The 15,967-nt window shown below is 37.5% G+C and overlaps 1 protein-coding gene across 2 annotated transcripts in view; it reads right to left on the reverse strand.

The window, feature by feature from the left end:
• The window catches only part of CLCN4 (chloride voltage-gated channel 4), a 47,609-nt gene that overhangs the window by 5,681 nt on the left and 25,961 nt on the right, over positions 1 to 15,967 (reverse strand). For both annotated transcript variants that reach the window (XM_058186919.1, XM_058186918.1), the window contains 4 exons: positions 14,521 to 15,066; positions 10,273 to 10,459; positions 9,525 to 9,917; positions 4,966 to 5,182 (listed from right to left, as the gene is read on the reverse strand). In XM_058186919.1, the coding sequence (XP_058042902.1) occupies positions 4,966 to 5,182; positions 9,525 to 9,917; positions 10,273 to 10,459; positions 14,521 to 15,066 (1,343 nt within the window). The remainder of the gene's footprint in view (positions 1 to 4,965; positions 5,183 to 9,524; positions 9,918 to 10,272; positions 10,460 to 14,520; positions 15,067 to 15,967) is intronic.

Consider the following 15,967-nt stretch of genomic DNA (forward strand, 5'->3'; position numbering starts at 1 on the left):
CATATTACGATGCAAATGCTGTGACTTTATATTGGCTTAAGTGCCTCCAGCAGCATTTCCTCTTGCTCTGCAGGAACAATGCAAATGCTGTGCCTTTATATTGGTTTAACTGCCTCCAGCAGCATTTCAGCCTGCTATGCAAGAACAAGTGCTTTCAACAGCACCTCAGCCCAATTTGCAGCCTGATTCACAGGATTCAGCACTCCAATTCCTTTCAATTGGAATTCCCACCTTGCAGGGAATTCCCCCAAAGATATGTAGAACTTTTTCAATGTGTAATGGCCACTCATGGACCTAATGTGCCTGATGAGATCAACCCCAACACAGATCAGGGTGCCCTCATCCTCCAGAAAACTAGGGATTTTTCCTGCAAGGTTTAAACCTGCGTGTCCCCAAAGAAAAAACAGTAAACTTCCACTGTGTTCATCAGATCTTTCAAAATCCCCCCACCCCTTTTTCTGAATCGTTTGAAGGATAGGTTCTGGAGGTTTACTGACTTCGATCCTGATGATGTTTTGCTGAAAATAGCTTTTGTGGGTCAAAGCACCCCCAACACAAGAAAGAAATTGCAAAACTGCAAAAAAAAAAAAACCCTTCTAGGGCTTAGAAACCCCAACACAAAGAAACTCAAGAGATGAGAATGCAAAAGCAAGCCAGTTTTTTTTTAGCAGCTGCTTCCTGGAGTCCCCAAAGAAGAGGGAGGGGAACTTCAGTTAACCCCTGGAATACCTCCATCCATAGAGATCAATGTTGTCTTCAATTTGCCCATTGGAGGAGATAATGCCCCTTGAACAACAATGTCCCAGTTCAGTTACTGGGTGAGGAGGCTTCAGGCCAGAAACGCCAAAACCCTAGCTCCTTCACCCCTCATATCAGCGTAGACCCCTGAATTTTATCCTGAAAATTATTGATGGGGCTCTGGAGGGCCAATTGCTTCCCTCAGACTCTCTGATGGAGCTAAAAGTAGGGGACAGATCTCACTCTTTTTTTTTTTTTTGAGTGACACCAGCATTCCTTTTTAAATATTGCCATAAACGCCTCATCATTGCGTTTATTTAAGGGATTCCCTAGCAAAGCTGGGAGCAGTTATAAAACGCACTCAGCAGGGAGTCCCCCTTAAAATTTCCCCAGAAAGGGCTTATCTGTTTCCTGGAAAAGTGAATGATCCTTAATAGCCCTGACTCTAACAAGATAAACGCCCAGAACACCCCAGGGCAGAGACACGTAGTAACATTCTAGCAAAGAGATAGATTCAATAGGTAAAAGTAAGTTGTGATTTGTATGACCAGCTTGCAAATTACTTAAACTTCTCAGCTTGGAACTGTGGGAAACTGGGAGTAGCTAGAGCCCACAATCACATTCATGATTTAAACTGCTCTCTGAGTTTTCCCACTTGAGGGGAGAGGATTTAAAGAGACAACTTCCCCAGGTCTGAAAATGTTGTTTGATGGTGTGTGTGCGTGTGTATGTATGTGTGTGCAATCATTTCCAGACCTGGATAAAAAATTGTTTAGAGAGTGGAGCTTGTGAGAAAGCTCCCTGAGATAATTTGATGCTTGATTTGCATGGAGTGTGTGTGTGTGTGTGCGCGCGCGCGAGCGAGCAGCCTGGTTGCTGTGTTGGAGGGGCTCATTGAGAGGTGTGAGATTTTTGTGTTATCTTCTGGATTTGCAAGAAATGTGTGTGCCTGAGATTGTTTCTGTAAGCAGCCTGGTTGCAGTGTTGGAGAAACTCATTGAGAAGGTGTGCAATTTCTCTGGCTCATCTTAACTACCCTTCCCTCCCCCACCCTCACTCTCTGTTGAGCCAGGTTGGAGGGTGTGGGGAGAGTGCTGTTTTACACATTCCCCCCTCCTCAGGGTGGACTTTTGGATTTTTTTTTTCTTTTCGAAAGTGCTGTTTTTCCACCACCCCCTTCCACTTTTCTCTCTGAAGCCTGTCTGAGAATGGGGGGGCGAATGGGTGATTTGGTCTTTTTCATCTGCCTAAAAGCTATGCAGATATGTTTTCTTTTCCAACCTGAATACAATTTTGATTTTAATTTTAATTTTTAATTTTTTCCTTCTTTTTCTGGAAATTTTTGAGGTTTAAACTGCCTAAGTAAACCTATACATTTATAAATGTTTTCAAAGCGCAGAGTTGACTCAAAATGTGTCATTTAGCTTTTTATTTTTTGAAGCTGTTAACATACTTAAACTCTGTTTAAGTCTCTTGATTGGCAGTTATGAGCTTAGACATATTAATAAGTGAACCTTATAAGACAATATCTTGAAGTAAAAAGTTGCAGAAAGTAAATAATACTTTAAATAGTGTATTTTAAAATATTTATTATAGGCCTCTTTCTACCCTGAACTTTAGCCATAATCTGATGTTACTTTCACAAAACTAGATTTTACTGAGTTTTTATCTTCAAAACGCAGGATTCTGTACATCCAATGTTTAAAAAAAATAAGTTACATATAATACTTATCGATCTAAAAGCATAGTTTCTTTTTACCAATATTTTACCTGCTTTAAAAAAAACCTGCCTAGTATACAAAGAGTTTATCAAAATGATATGATTTTACCAGAATTGAATCCCATTGAGATTAGCATTGGGCAAAAACAATGAAGTTTGTTTGACCAACAAATTGACTTTTGTTGGCTCCAAATGGCTCAATTTTCCCCCTCAAGCTGGTTGTGCAAATAAAGATAGGTAATCTCAATTTATGACCACAATTGAGCCAAAAATTTATGTTGCTAAGTGAATCACAACATTTGTTAAGCGAATCACTGCAATTGTTAAATTAGTAAGACAGTTGTTAAATGAATCTAATTTCCCCATTAACTTTGCTTGTCAGAAGAGGGCAACAAATTATCACGTGACCTCGGGACGCTGCAACCATCATAAATATGAACCAGTTGCCAAGCAGCTGAATGTAAATCACATGACCACGGGGATGCTACAGCGGTCATAAGTGTGAAAAATGGGCATAAGTCATTAAGTGAACTGTTGTAACTCAAGGACTAGCTGTAGCATTCCTGTCTTCCCTACACTTAGATATTGCTCTGTTTGCAGCATCTTTCTACGCCTGTATCAAATTCATAATGTTTCAGGCATTTAGTATCTTCTAAGTGTAAAGGCAAGAAATTAAAAGACGCTTGCTCCTGGGGAGGAAAGCTATGGCAAATCTAGATAGCATACTGAAAAACAGAGACATCACTTTGCCAACAAAAGTGCGTATAGTCAAGGCTATGGTTTTCCCAATTGCAATGTATGGCTATGAAAGTTGGACCATAAGAAAGGTTGAGCACCAAAGAATTGAGGCCTTTGAACTATGGTACTGGAGAAGACTCCTGGGCATCCCTTGGACTTCAAGGCAAACAATCTGGTCAGTCCTAGAGGAGATCAACCCTGACTGCTCTTTAGAAGGCCAGATCCTGAAGATGAAACTCAAATAATTTGGCCACCTAATGAGAAGGAAGGACTCATGGAGAAGAGCCTAATGCTGGGAAAGACTGAGGGCAAAAGAAGAATGGGACAGCAGAGAATGAGGTGGCTGGATGAAGTCACCGAAGCAGTCAGTGTGAGCCTAAATGGACTCCGGAGGATGGTAGAGGATAGGAAGGCCTGGAGGAATGTTGTCCATGGTGTCACGATGGGTCTTCACGACTAACAACAACAAAGTGTAAAGGCAATAAGTTTTCATTAATTTTAGTTTTCATATTATCAGAATAGTGATAGGCTGTCTGCTAAAATAAAGGAAGGTTATGGCATATACCTGAAAAGAGACCAGGAAGCCTGTAATTGTGGAGTCTGTCTGGCAAGAATAAAGAAGGCTTATTCACAGGGAATATGTACATGTAAAGCACATGTAAATTCTGGGTAGTTAGAAAGATGATAAAAGTAATAAAGAGTTAGGCATCTTGCAGTTAGGAGTTAGGAATAGGGATGGCCTAGAGCAAATAGAATGTGTATTAGATAATTCCTAAGCATTCATTAGCCAAGGTTTAGGAATAAGGTCGTCTAGAGACCAATAGAATAATTGCTAGATCATTACTAAAATGTTTATTAGATGATATTTCTTATATGTTCCACCTAAATATTCCTCTAGCTTGGCAAATGTTCTTTATAGCTTCAGAAGGCCTTCACTTTCCAGCACTGCAACTTGCTTTCTCTCATTGCTCCAGAATGTTTGAGCTTTTGAGGGACATATATTCTATATTCAGGACTCTGTTTCATTCAGTTTAGCTGCTGCCTCTTATATTTTTCATTCCTTACCTTCTTATAGGCTTATAAATCCTTTATAAACTTTAAAACTTTCAGTTTGTAAAAAAAGAAACTTCCATTAGTTAATTCCTTTAATGTGTCATTGATGCAGGGATTTCCATAAGTATTTGAGGCACATTTAGTCTGGATAAAAGCTAAAACCTTAGCAAAACTTTTGCTAACAATTACATTCGGCTGGCATTTCTCCCTAGCAGCAACATATAGGTTTTTTTTCATAGATTAAAAATACTTATAGCTTGACCTAAATATGAAGCTTAATTACATACTGTACATGTATTATAAATACTGCTCTGTCAAAAGAACAAAAATAAGATATATTGCTCTGAGTTAGAGAGTAAGTCTTTGCTAGCTAAATGAATTATAAAAAGTATTAATAGCTAACAAATTTGGGAATTCATTATTTTATTTCAATGGCATCTTTTCTTTAAGTTCTTGTTTTAATATTGTTACTGAAAAATTATGAAGGTGCTTCAAATGCACCTTTTATTTCAGTTTAGTTTTAACTTATTTTTCAAAAATTGCATTGTTATTTTTTTATAAATTCAAACATCCCTTGTAATCCAACCCAGCTTGTTTTTCAGGACTAAGATTACATATATCTGGAGAGGATTGGAATTATTTCTTCCAGAAAATAAGCCCATCCCATTCAACAGAAATAGCATATTTTTAAAAACAAAAATAATTTATATACTTACCCACTGCGTGTAACAAGACACTGCCTTAGTCCAAGTTTTCGAAAAATGTCTACCACTGTTTCCATTGGTGTATGGTCCGTGACAGTGAAGGGGCTCAGATTCAAAATACGCCGGAGCTTCAGCATATGAGGGCTATTGGGAGGGACCTCCGGAGGCTCCTCAGTAAAATATACAATTGAATTGCTTACTACACCATCCTGGCGCTGCCTTGCATTTTCTGTATGAAAAAATCAGAAAAATAAGGACTATTGCACACCCATCTCAGGAGAGAAATAGTTACTGTTTTCTGATGATCCTTAAATGGTTCTTGTAGATCAGGATAATTATTAAGTACATCTGTATAGTAGTGCCAGCACACTAATACTGATGCCAGATTTATCCAAATCCCTTTTTTAGGGATAATATTGATATGGAATAATTTCTCTAGAATACCACATATGATCAGCACCTTTTCATATCTGAGGCCATAAGTTTCAGGCCTATAGAAAGCCATCTGCACGCATTCATACAACTACACAGGCTCAAAAAAAGAGAGGCAAAAATGACTTTGTTCCTGTTGTTCACATAACTGATTTGAATCCCTTTAAGGGGAGCAAAGGAGAAGAGATGCCACATTTCTGCTTTCACTGGTCACAAGCCAAGCTACTTACCTTAAGGCTTAAGGTCACAAGCCAAGCTACTTACCTTAAGGCTACAGAGAGAAGATATTTCAGAGCAAGCAAGATATTCACCTATAAGATGCTAAAACTCGTTCAAGAATCTCTAACTTCTCCTGGGCTTCTGCAGTTGCCTCTATAGCTTGTTGCACAAGCCCAAGAATAGTGCATTTTGTTTAAAATGTCAAATGAAATTCTGAATAATCCTTCCTAACCCTTTGAAACTGGATCACTGCAGAGTTGTAGTTTCCATTCTGACAGTATCATTTAATAGGACTTTTCTGCTACACTCAATATGACAGTAGATTCAAGGGGATCCTCAAAGGCTTTTTCAACTCAATAAATAAAAATGTATTCATTTATTTAAAAGATTTACGGGGCCACTAGAATTCAATCCTGATGCTCACAACAACAAAAGCACAACTGAACAAACTTAAAACCAGGACAAAGAACCAAGGCACCAGAATACTCCTAGTCCAAATTCACATGTGCAGTGTTCAACTTTCATCTTGGCCCAGTGATTGGGAGAAGAGCCAGGCTTATCCACCCTTCCTGAACCTAAGTGACTAGGAACGCTCCAGTTTTTGAGGAAAGGTTCACCAGTTAGGTGTCACCAAATGACGCTGTTCAGTAGAAAGGACTTGGAGCATACCCCTAATCATTTTAACTGAAAAATGTAGAGCCCATGCACACCAACATTTATCTTTAACCCTGTCTAGGGTTATTTTATCTTATCTTCTGGAAAAGGTATGCAAAACAGTATCTTGTAGGGGCACTGAAGGAGTCTCACAATCCTTCTTTCACACAGTTCAACCATTGGTTCACAAACAATTGCTTTCCAGACACAGACAAGCCTTTTTAAAGTTATACTTGTATCTACTGGACAATCCAGTAGATTAAATAAAGGAATAAAAGGGCAAAATATTGTTGATAGCATTTGAATAAAACAACAAACTAATTAGTTTGAACATAGAAGGGAATCTGAGTTTAGGAAGGGATACAAGTGGCAAAGGATTATGAAGTCTAATAGTAGCATATATAACATGAAACCATACTGTGGCTTGTTGTTGGCTTAGCACTGTGATTATTGAATAGAATTAAATGTCAAATTCTTGAAGCGGTTGCCAATGGGTAAACTAAATCAGTTTAAACCTTATTTTAGGAAAGTGCCCATTTGACTTTTAAATTACACTCTTCATTAAACTCAGTATTGACATATATATTTCAGCTAATTGAAGCATATATTATTATTATGATTGCCCTTTTCTCTCAATTACTGCTGAATAATGCATCCATTTCCCTTTCTTTTTCTTCGATTTTCAGTGTGTAGAAGTGCTAAAACCTCCAGAGCAATAATAGGCTTTCTAAAAATATCCTCTGTTCAAAAACAAAGGCCAACTAACACTAATAATATTCCCTCTTGCTTGATGCTAATCTTCAGAAGAGATTTTAAGTGCAAGTTTCTCTCTCTCTCTCCCTTTGAACTATTTTCCATCAATCATGGAAACCAACTCTTAACTTCTAACAACAGAACCTTGTCAGTTTCTAACACATTGGCGTTGTACTGTATTATGTCTCACTTAAATTCATCTTTTAACAGCTGTGAAATGAAAATGACCAAATCCCAAACTGCATCATCATCCAATCAGCTTTCAAGCCTACATGTAATTTATTACATTTCATATAAATTATCAGCTTTTGCCTTGTCTTCTTATGGTAAACATGCCTAGTTTTTTAATTGTAGTATTTGCTTTCATCTCTGTCACCTTCCTCTATGCATCAATTTAGTTTGCTTTAACTTTGAAAAGAATAAGAAAAAGAAGACAGAAAAGTTATGTAGGCATTCAATCTAGTTCTGAGTATAATTGTTTATATACAGTATATATATATATATATATATATATATATATATATATATATATATATATATATATATATATATATATATATATAGGTCTTTGGTTGTTCGGGTTTTCTCCCGTGTAAAATTGGAAGTGTCTTGGCGACGTTTCGACGAAGTCTCATTCGTCATCTTCAGGCTTCAGCTTCGTGCTTCTGGGAGCAATGTGTGATCGCAGCTATTTCTTCCTTTTAACTACTAGTGGGGGTTTGAACTGATTGGGTGGGAGCTTGGCTGTGCTCTGATTGGCTGGGGGTTTTTCTGTGCTCTGATTGGCTGGGGGTGTGCCCTGTGTTGGTGGGGGCTTGGTTGTGCTCAGTCTAATCTGTGCTGCAGGGGGATTTGAGCTGGTGAGCTGCACTGCTGCTGTTTGGCTTCGTGTTCGTGGTCGTGCTACATCTTCGTAGTGGGTGTCAGTCTGCTGCATGTATGGATTGGATAGCCAAGACACTCATCTCTAGAACAAAATGCTTAGCTGACGAACAACACCTAAAAACCGAACTACACACTCTCACAAACGTACTAACATCCAATGGATTCCAGAGAAATAAAATTACCAAACTAATCCAAAAAGAACCCCCCACTAAAACCCAAGACAGAGAGCAAGAAAATGGCACAGCCCTCCTCCCATATATAAAAGGCACCACAGACAGAATCAGCAAGATCCTCCACAAACATAACATCAAGACAGCATTCTGCACAAACCAAAAAATATCCACCATCCTAAGAAACCCCAAAGACAAAATTGAGTTAGAAAATCAAGGAGTATATGAAATCCCATGCACCGCCTGCCCCACCACATACATTGGACAAACCAACAGAAGAATAAGTGCACGCATTGAAGAACACAAGAACTCATTCAAAAAGAGGAACCAACTTCTTCCCTGGTCCAACACTTTAAAGTCACAGGACACGATATTGACTTTAAAAGACCAGAACTATCGCCAAAACTGAACACTTTAACAACAGAATAATCAGAGAAGCCATCGAGATAGAAAACGCCACACAGCATGAACAAACGAGATGATACCTCCCGCCTACCAGCCATTTGGAAACCTGCCCTTATTGACAAACGTGTCCCTAACACGAGGAATGACACCAGACCCACACTCACGAGGTCCACACAGGATGTCACCACCACACATCCACCCAGAAAGCACACCCAAACCCACACTGATCAGGAAGCACGACCAAGGACCAGAAGCCAGACCGCAGCTGCAACATTAGCCACTTCAAACCTCTCCAATCCATACATGCAGCAGACTGACACCCACTACGAAGATGTAGCACGACCACGAACACGAAGCCAAACAGCAGCAGTGCAGCTCACCAGCTCAAATCCCCCTGCAGCACAGATTAGACTGAGCACAACCAAGCCCCCACCAACACAGGACACACCCCCAGCCAATCAGAGCACAGAAAAACCCCCAGCCAATCAGAGCACAGCCAAGCTCCCACCCAATCAGTTCAAACCCCCACTAGCAGTTAAAAGGAAGAAATAGCTGCGATCACACATTGCTCCCAGAAGCACGAAGCTGAAGCCTGAAGATGACGAATGAGACTTCGTCGAAACGTCGCCAAGACACTTCCAATTTTACACGGGAGAAAACCCGAACAACCAAAGACCTATATACAAACACCCGTGAAAACCTCAGAAAACAAATATATATATATATATATATATATATATAGAGAGAGAGAGAGAGAGAGGGAGGGAGGGAGGGAGGGAGAGGGAGAGGGAGAGGGAGAGGGAGAGAGAGGGAGACCAACACTTCTTTTGTTACAAAAAGTAATGAGAAAGGAGCTTTCTGTTATTCTTAAAAGAATCAAAATTTTCTAAAGGCTAATTTGGAAAGGGAACATTAAATGCATAGATGTGAGAGGACATGATATTGGGATCTTTTAAGTTTAGAATACTATTGCACACAATTAATTTCTTACCTAACTTTCTTCTAGGCCACCCATAAAACTAATCACCTCTATGTGAAACAGATGCAACTCACTTATTGCAAGAATCAAGTCCCGTCTCTGTGTAAAGCCAATAAGACGCTCTTTAGAAACCACCACTGGAAAGCCATTGTAGTCTGTTTCCTTGATTAATGTCTCCACATCTTCCACTGTCATGCTGTCTTGGGTCAAGACAGAAAGAGGAGGTTCTCCACGCCTGGGCCTCATAACATCAGTAGCCAGTGTTCTGTGGGTAAATTCATCTTTTACATCCAGAAATGGATAGCCGTTCAAATGGATATGTGCCTCGTAGATCCCTTCTTTGCCAAAAGCATCAGCAACCCACTTGCTAGTAACAGCTGCAGCCATAAGAGGCACAATATACTCTAGTCCTCCTGTTAATTCAAACATGATCACAACAAGCGAGACTGTCATTCTGGTAACTCCACCTGTCAAGAGAAGGAAATTGTTGGGTAAGATTGTCATAGAAGATGCCACTCTGATTTTTTGCAACCTGACATGTGTTTTCATAAGTGGAATCCACTATAAAATGTTAACGTTTTCCCATAAACCAAAACATAAAGGCAGCTCTGCAGTTGTACTGTATGGTATCCAGGGGCAATCATTCACTGAATTAGTATACAGCCTTAGTTTTCTTCATTCCCAAATGGATATGGTACCTTCATTCCAAGAAATCTTTAGGTATAATATTTATGAATTTTTAAACTGCAAAATTTAGGGGTTTAAACCGATACCATGCTATATCATACAGAACAATTAAAACAAAAGAATAATACAGGGTACCTAAGCACGCAGCAGCTCCCACCATTGCATATAGTCCTGGAGTAACACAGTCAGCTCCTGGTCTACACCAGTTTCTGAAGATGATCCAGTCATGATGATGGTAGGCCAACTGTTCCACACCAATTCCAACAATTCTACCAGCTATTGCTCCTACAGCCATGCTGGGTATAAAGAGACCTGAAGGAATCTCAAATAACATAAAGTGAAGTTAAAACCAAATTATCACAAGCACAACTTAATACAAATAATCCTCAATTTACAACAGTTCTTTTAGTGACTGATCAAAGTTACAACAGCACTGAAAAAAGTGACTTATGACCACTGCAGCATCCCCATAATCACATGAACAAAATTCAGATGCTTAGCAACTAGTTCATATTTATGATGGCTGCAGTGTCCTGGGGTCATCCTCTTTCCGATGAGCAAAGTCAATGGGGAAGCTAGGTTCACTTAATAACTGTGTTACTAACTTAACAATGGTAATGATTCATTTAACAACTGTGGCAAGAGAGGTCATAAAATGGGGCAAAATTCACTCAAAAAATGAATCACGTAACAACATAAATTTTGGGCTCGATTGTGATCATAAGTCGAGAACTACCTGTAGTACATATGGTAAAGATGATTTCAAAGATTACTTTAAATATAAATATATTAAATTCCTTAAATTTAATAAATTATTTCAGGGGCAACTGAAGTCTTCCTACTAAATGTTCTTGTTTCTTATTACTTCAGAGAATTCCATTATTTTTGTTCACTGCAGAGACTTATCACCTTGCATTTCTTAACACCTGGCTATTTTCCAAGATTGTTATGAATTCTGTCTTTCACAACAATTAATCAAGCAAGAGCAGAAGAGACAACCCATGAAGGAATCGTAGCACAAAAAAAAATAGAGTTTTAATTACCGCTATGATTTTCCCCATCAGAGATATTAGTAAAGAAATAAATACCAAATTGTTTTTGCACCATATTTTCTTAGAATTAATGTCAAGCAAGTTCTAATGGCCCTGCAGAGATTATTTTTCTTTCTCACTTGCTATTAAAAGTGAGCAAGCAGGGCACTAACATTTTGCCATAGATGTGAGAAGCCATTAGTCAAAAATTATTTGAAATCTCCAATAATTCTGTTTTTTTATCTTAACCACATTCCGTGATTCATACTATCAATCATGTACTTGATATCATCAAGGTGGTACTTCTTTGTTACATCACAATGCATACTTTGTCATTTTGATGAACCTTGGGTGATTGTGGATGCCAGTGTGATTGCAGATGAATTTAGCATCAAACACTCAGTCTCAGTAACAACCTGGGCCGGTTTAGCTCACGCTGGTAAAGCCTGTTATTAAGGCTTATTAAGAACACAGTAGCCTGCAATTACTGCAGGTTCGAGCCCAGCCCAAGGTTGACTCAGCCTTCCATCCTTTATAAGGTAGGTAAAATGAGGACCCAGATTGTTGGGGGGGCAATAAGTTGACTTTGTAAAAATATACAAATAGAATGAGACTATTGCCTTATACACTGTAAGCCGCCCTGAGTCTTCGGAGAAGGGCGGGGTATAAATGTAAACAAAAAAACAAAAAAACAAAAAAAAAACCCTATTTAAACCACGTAGAACTAACAAATGGTCTAACATTTCAAATAATCTGAAAATATCTACACTGTTCTTCAAACATTTGTAATACTTGCCCTACAAATTTATGGAACTTACAAGTGACAATTTTTAAAAAAATAAAATAATGGCAAAAATAAACAGCCCTAAAAATAAGTAGTAATTTATCATATTAAAATGCAATTACTATGTATTCAATGTACTGTCAACAATTTATGTCTGTATGATATCAAATTCTGCTGAACATGAACTCTGAAGACATCATTTAGTATAAAATAAAATGCTGATTAACCTGTCATTTAATGTTGCCAGCAGACCAAAGGGACAGCAAGAACTGCTCAGTGAAGGTAGTTACAAATTGGTAGAAGAATAAAAAGTGAACTCAAGAAAGAAGGAACAATTTTAAGAAATTTACAGAATTTAAAACATTTGTAAAATAAACAAGATCACTTATTAGGATATAATGGAAATTTATTCCATTTCCAGACACACACACATACATATATGCCTGGAAATGGAATAAATTAAAAAAGATATAATGGATGCAAAACTTCATAGAAATAATTACAGTACACAATGGGAAAATTATGGGGGAAATGATAAATACTTCACATTATAATTAAAGAGAAAATTGCTACAAAATGTTTTATAGATAGTATGTAACTCAGTCAATTATTACCAAAAGAGACAACCCATGAAGGAATCGTAGCACACAAAAAAATAGAGTTTTAATTACCGCTATGATTTTCCCCATCAGAGATATTGGTAAAGAAATAAATACCAAATTGTTTTTGCACCATATTTTCTTAGAATTAATGTCAAGCAAGTTCTAATGGCCCTGCAGAGATTATTTTTCTTTCTCACTTGCTATTAAAAGTGAGCAAGCAGGGCACTAACATTTTGCCATAGATGTGAGAAGCCATTAGTCAAAAATTATTTGAAATCTCCAATAATTCTGTTTTTTTATCTTAACCACATTCCGTGATTCATACTATCAATCATGTACTTGATATCATCAAGGTGGTACTTCTTTGTTACATCACAATGCATACTTTGTCATTTTGATGAACCTTGGGTGATTGTGGATGCCAGTGTGATTGCAGATGAATTTAGCATCAAACACTCAGTCTCAGTAACAACCTGGGCCGGTTTAGCTCACGCTGGTAAAGCCTGTTATTAAGGCTTATTAAGAACACAGTAGCCTGCAATTACTGCAGGTTCGAGCCCAGCCCAAGGTTGACTCAGCCTTCCATCCTTTATAAGGTAGGTAAAATGAGGACCCAGATTGTTGGGGGGGCAATAAGTTGACTTTGTAAAAATATACAAATAGAATGAGACTATTGCCTTATACACTGTAAGCCGCCCTGAGTCTTCGGAGAAGGGCGGGGTATAAATGTAAACAAAAACAAAAAAACAAAAAAAAACCCTATTTAAACCACGTAGAACTAACAAATGGTCTAACATTTCAAATAATCTGAAAATATCTACACTGTTCTTCAAACATTTGTAATACTTGCCCTACAAATTTATGGAACTTACAAGTGACAATTTTTAAAATAAAATAATGGCAAAAATAAACAGCCCTAAAAATAAGTAGTAATTTATCATATTAAAATGCAATTACTATGCATTCAATGTACTGTCAACAATTTATGTCTGTATGATATCAAATTCTGCTGAACATGAACTCTGAAGACATCATTTAGTATAAAATAAAATGCTGATTAACCTGTCATTTAATGTTGCCAGCAGACCAAAGGGACAGCAAGAACTGCTCAGTGAAGGTAGTTACAAATTGGTAGAAGAATAAAAAGTGAACTCAAGAAAGAAGGAACAATTTTAAGAAATTTACAGAATTTAAAACATTTGTAAAATAAACAAGATCACTTATTAGGATATAATGGAAATTTATTCCATTTCCAGACACACACACATACATATATGCCTGGAAATGGAATAAATTAAAAAAGATATAATGGATGCAAAACTTCATAGAAATAATTACAGTACACAATGGGAAAATTATGGGGGAAATGATAAATACTTCACATTATAATTAAAGAGAAAATTGCTACAAAATGTTTTATAGATAGTATGTAACTCAGTCAATTATTACCAAAATAGACAAACTATGTAAGAAATGTGAGAAATGCCATAACAAAGAAGGGACATTTTATCATATATAGTGGTGTACAAAAAATTTCAAGAGTACTATAAATAAATACATCAAAATATTCAAGAATTCTTTAAAAGCTGAGCTGAAACTATAAACATTTTATATGGTATAAAATATTATTTTTAGTGCAATCTTCCCCTTAGTTTTACTTGGATAAGTAAAAGAAGGAGCTCTGATGGCACCGTGGTTAGAATGCAGTATTGTAGGCTAACTCTGCCCACAGCCAGGAGTTCGATCGAGGTTGACTGATCCTTCCATCCTTCCAAGGTCAGTAAAATGAGGACCTAGATTATTGGGACAATATGCTGACATTGTAAACTACCCAGAGAGTGTTATAAAGCAGTATGGAGCGGTATATGAGTCTAAGTGCTATTGCTATATTGCTATATTTGTTTCAGTGTATCAGATCTTAGGTGACTACAACATTTCTTAAACTATGCTTGATTTTCCAACTTACCTTCATGCCAAAAGTGAATATGGTAATGATGATTTTAAAAACCAGAGCCAGAGCTAGCTGCCACATAGCCATGTATACTCCTGTACCAGCTGGTCTGTCAGGAATATCATCCACAGGTCTAGTCATGTTGGGATCGTTTATGTAGTCACAGAGTTGTGATGACTCCAAGGCTCCACAGTCATTGAAGAGTTCAGAGATGAGCTCACTGGTGCTCCTTCGTGTGTAAGGATTTGGATAGGCAATAATAGCAGTTATGGCAGTGACCGCAATGACCTCTAAGACTGGATACTTTCCAAGCCTGGTAGTTTTACGCCTTCTGCACCATGCAATGTTGCATCGAATAAAAAGTGTCCCCCACAATCCTCCAAAAACTCCAAGCAATATAAAGGGGAAAAGTTCAGCCATGTACCAAGGGGTGTGATATTCCACATAAAAGAGGACCAGGCGACTGTTTCCAAATGGATTGATGGATCTCAGGGTAAAGGCTGCAACGAGTGCAGCAAAGAAAGATCTCCAGAGAGTCTTCAGAGGAAAATAATAACTCACCTGGGATAAAATAGAATCCATCAATAATTATTTCCAACTTTTTAAAAGGGTTTCCTTTGCAGATACTCGTGGTAGTGATATATTATTATGCATTGATAAAGATGCAGTCCATGGATAGGATTGTAGAAGGTTAAAAGTGATGAAAAATTACACTATCTTTGAATATATTATTAGAATTACACAAGCACGCTGCAGAGATAGAATAAATAAATAAGCAAACAAGCAATAAATAAATAAGCAAGCTACTTTCATATTTTCAGGTGAAACTAGGATCCTATAACCACTGCTATTAAAATACCAAAGAATTCTACATGTACACAATATTCATTTTGTGAAAAAAAGAGAATATAGGGGAAAAGTTTCATCATATATTTCATCTTATAATTTTATATAATCATTTATGTCTTCCAGTTTTTACTAATAGCAACATTCAATTCAATTAATTCAACAGTCTTAGACCAGAGACCAGAACAAATAAAAAAGCTTAGTAAATATACAATTAAAAATTCCAGTATAAAATAATAAATAACAACTAAAATCTATAATAAAATCCAGTCTGTCAATTATACATGGTCTAACTATACTACAATTACAATCCATAAACTGTGTGGTCTGGTCTAGGTTCAACACTAAAAGGGAAAAGACTAAGCCGTGCAAGCGGTTTGTCACATTTGTTATATAACATAACTATGGTGGAGAAGACACATGTTTGCGACGAATCCCCAGTGCTGCTGCACAGAAACTGGCCACCTGCATTGTAGTTATGGATTGTTCAACCTTAAGCAGCCCCTGAAGATAGGTAGTATCAGAACGGCCAGAATACCTAGCAGTTATTGGCAGAATATGTTTTTCCCTAATCTCTGTGTAACAGGAACATCTGAGGAGCATCTGACCCACAGTC

Source organism: Ahaetulla prasina, chromosome 5 (assembly GCF_028640845.1).
Source record: "Ahaetulla prasina isolate Xishuangbanna chromosome 5, ASM2864084v1, whole genome shotgun sequence".
NCBI classification, from domain to species: domain Eukaryota; kingdom Metazoa; phylum Chordata; class Lepidosauria; order Squamata; family Colubridae; genus Ahaetulla; species Ahaetulla prasina.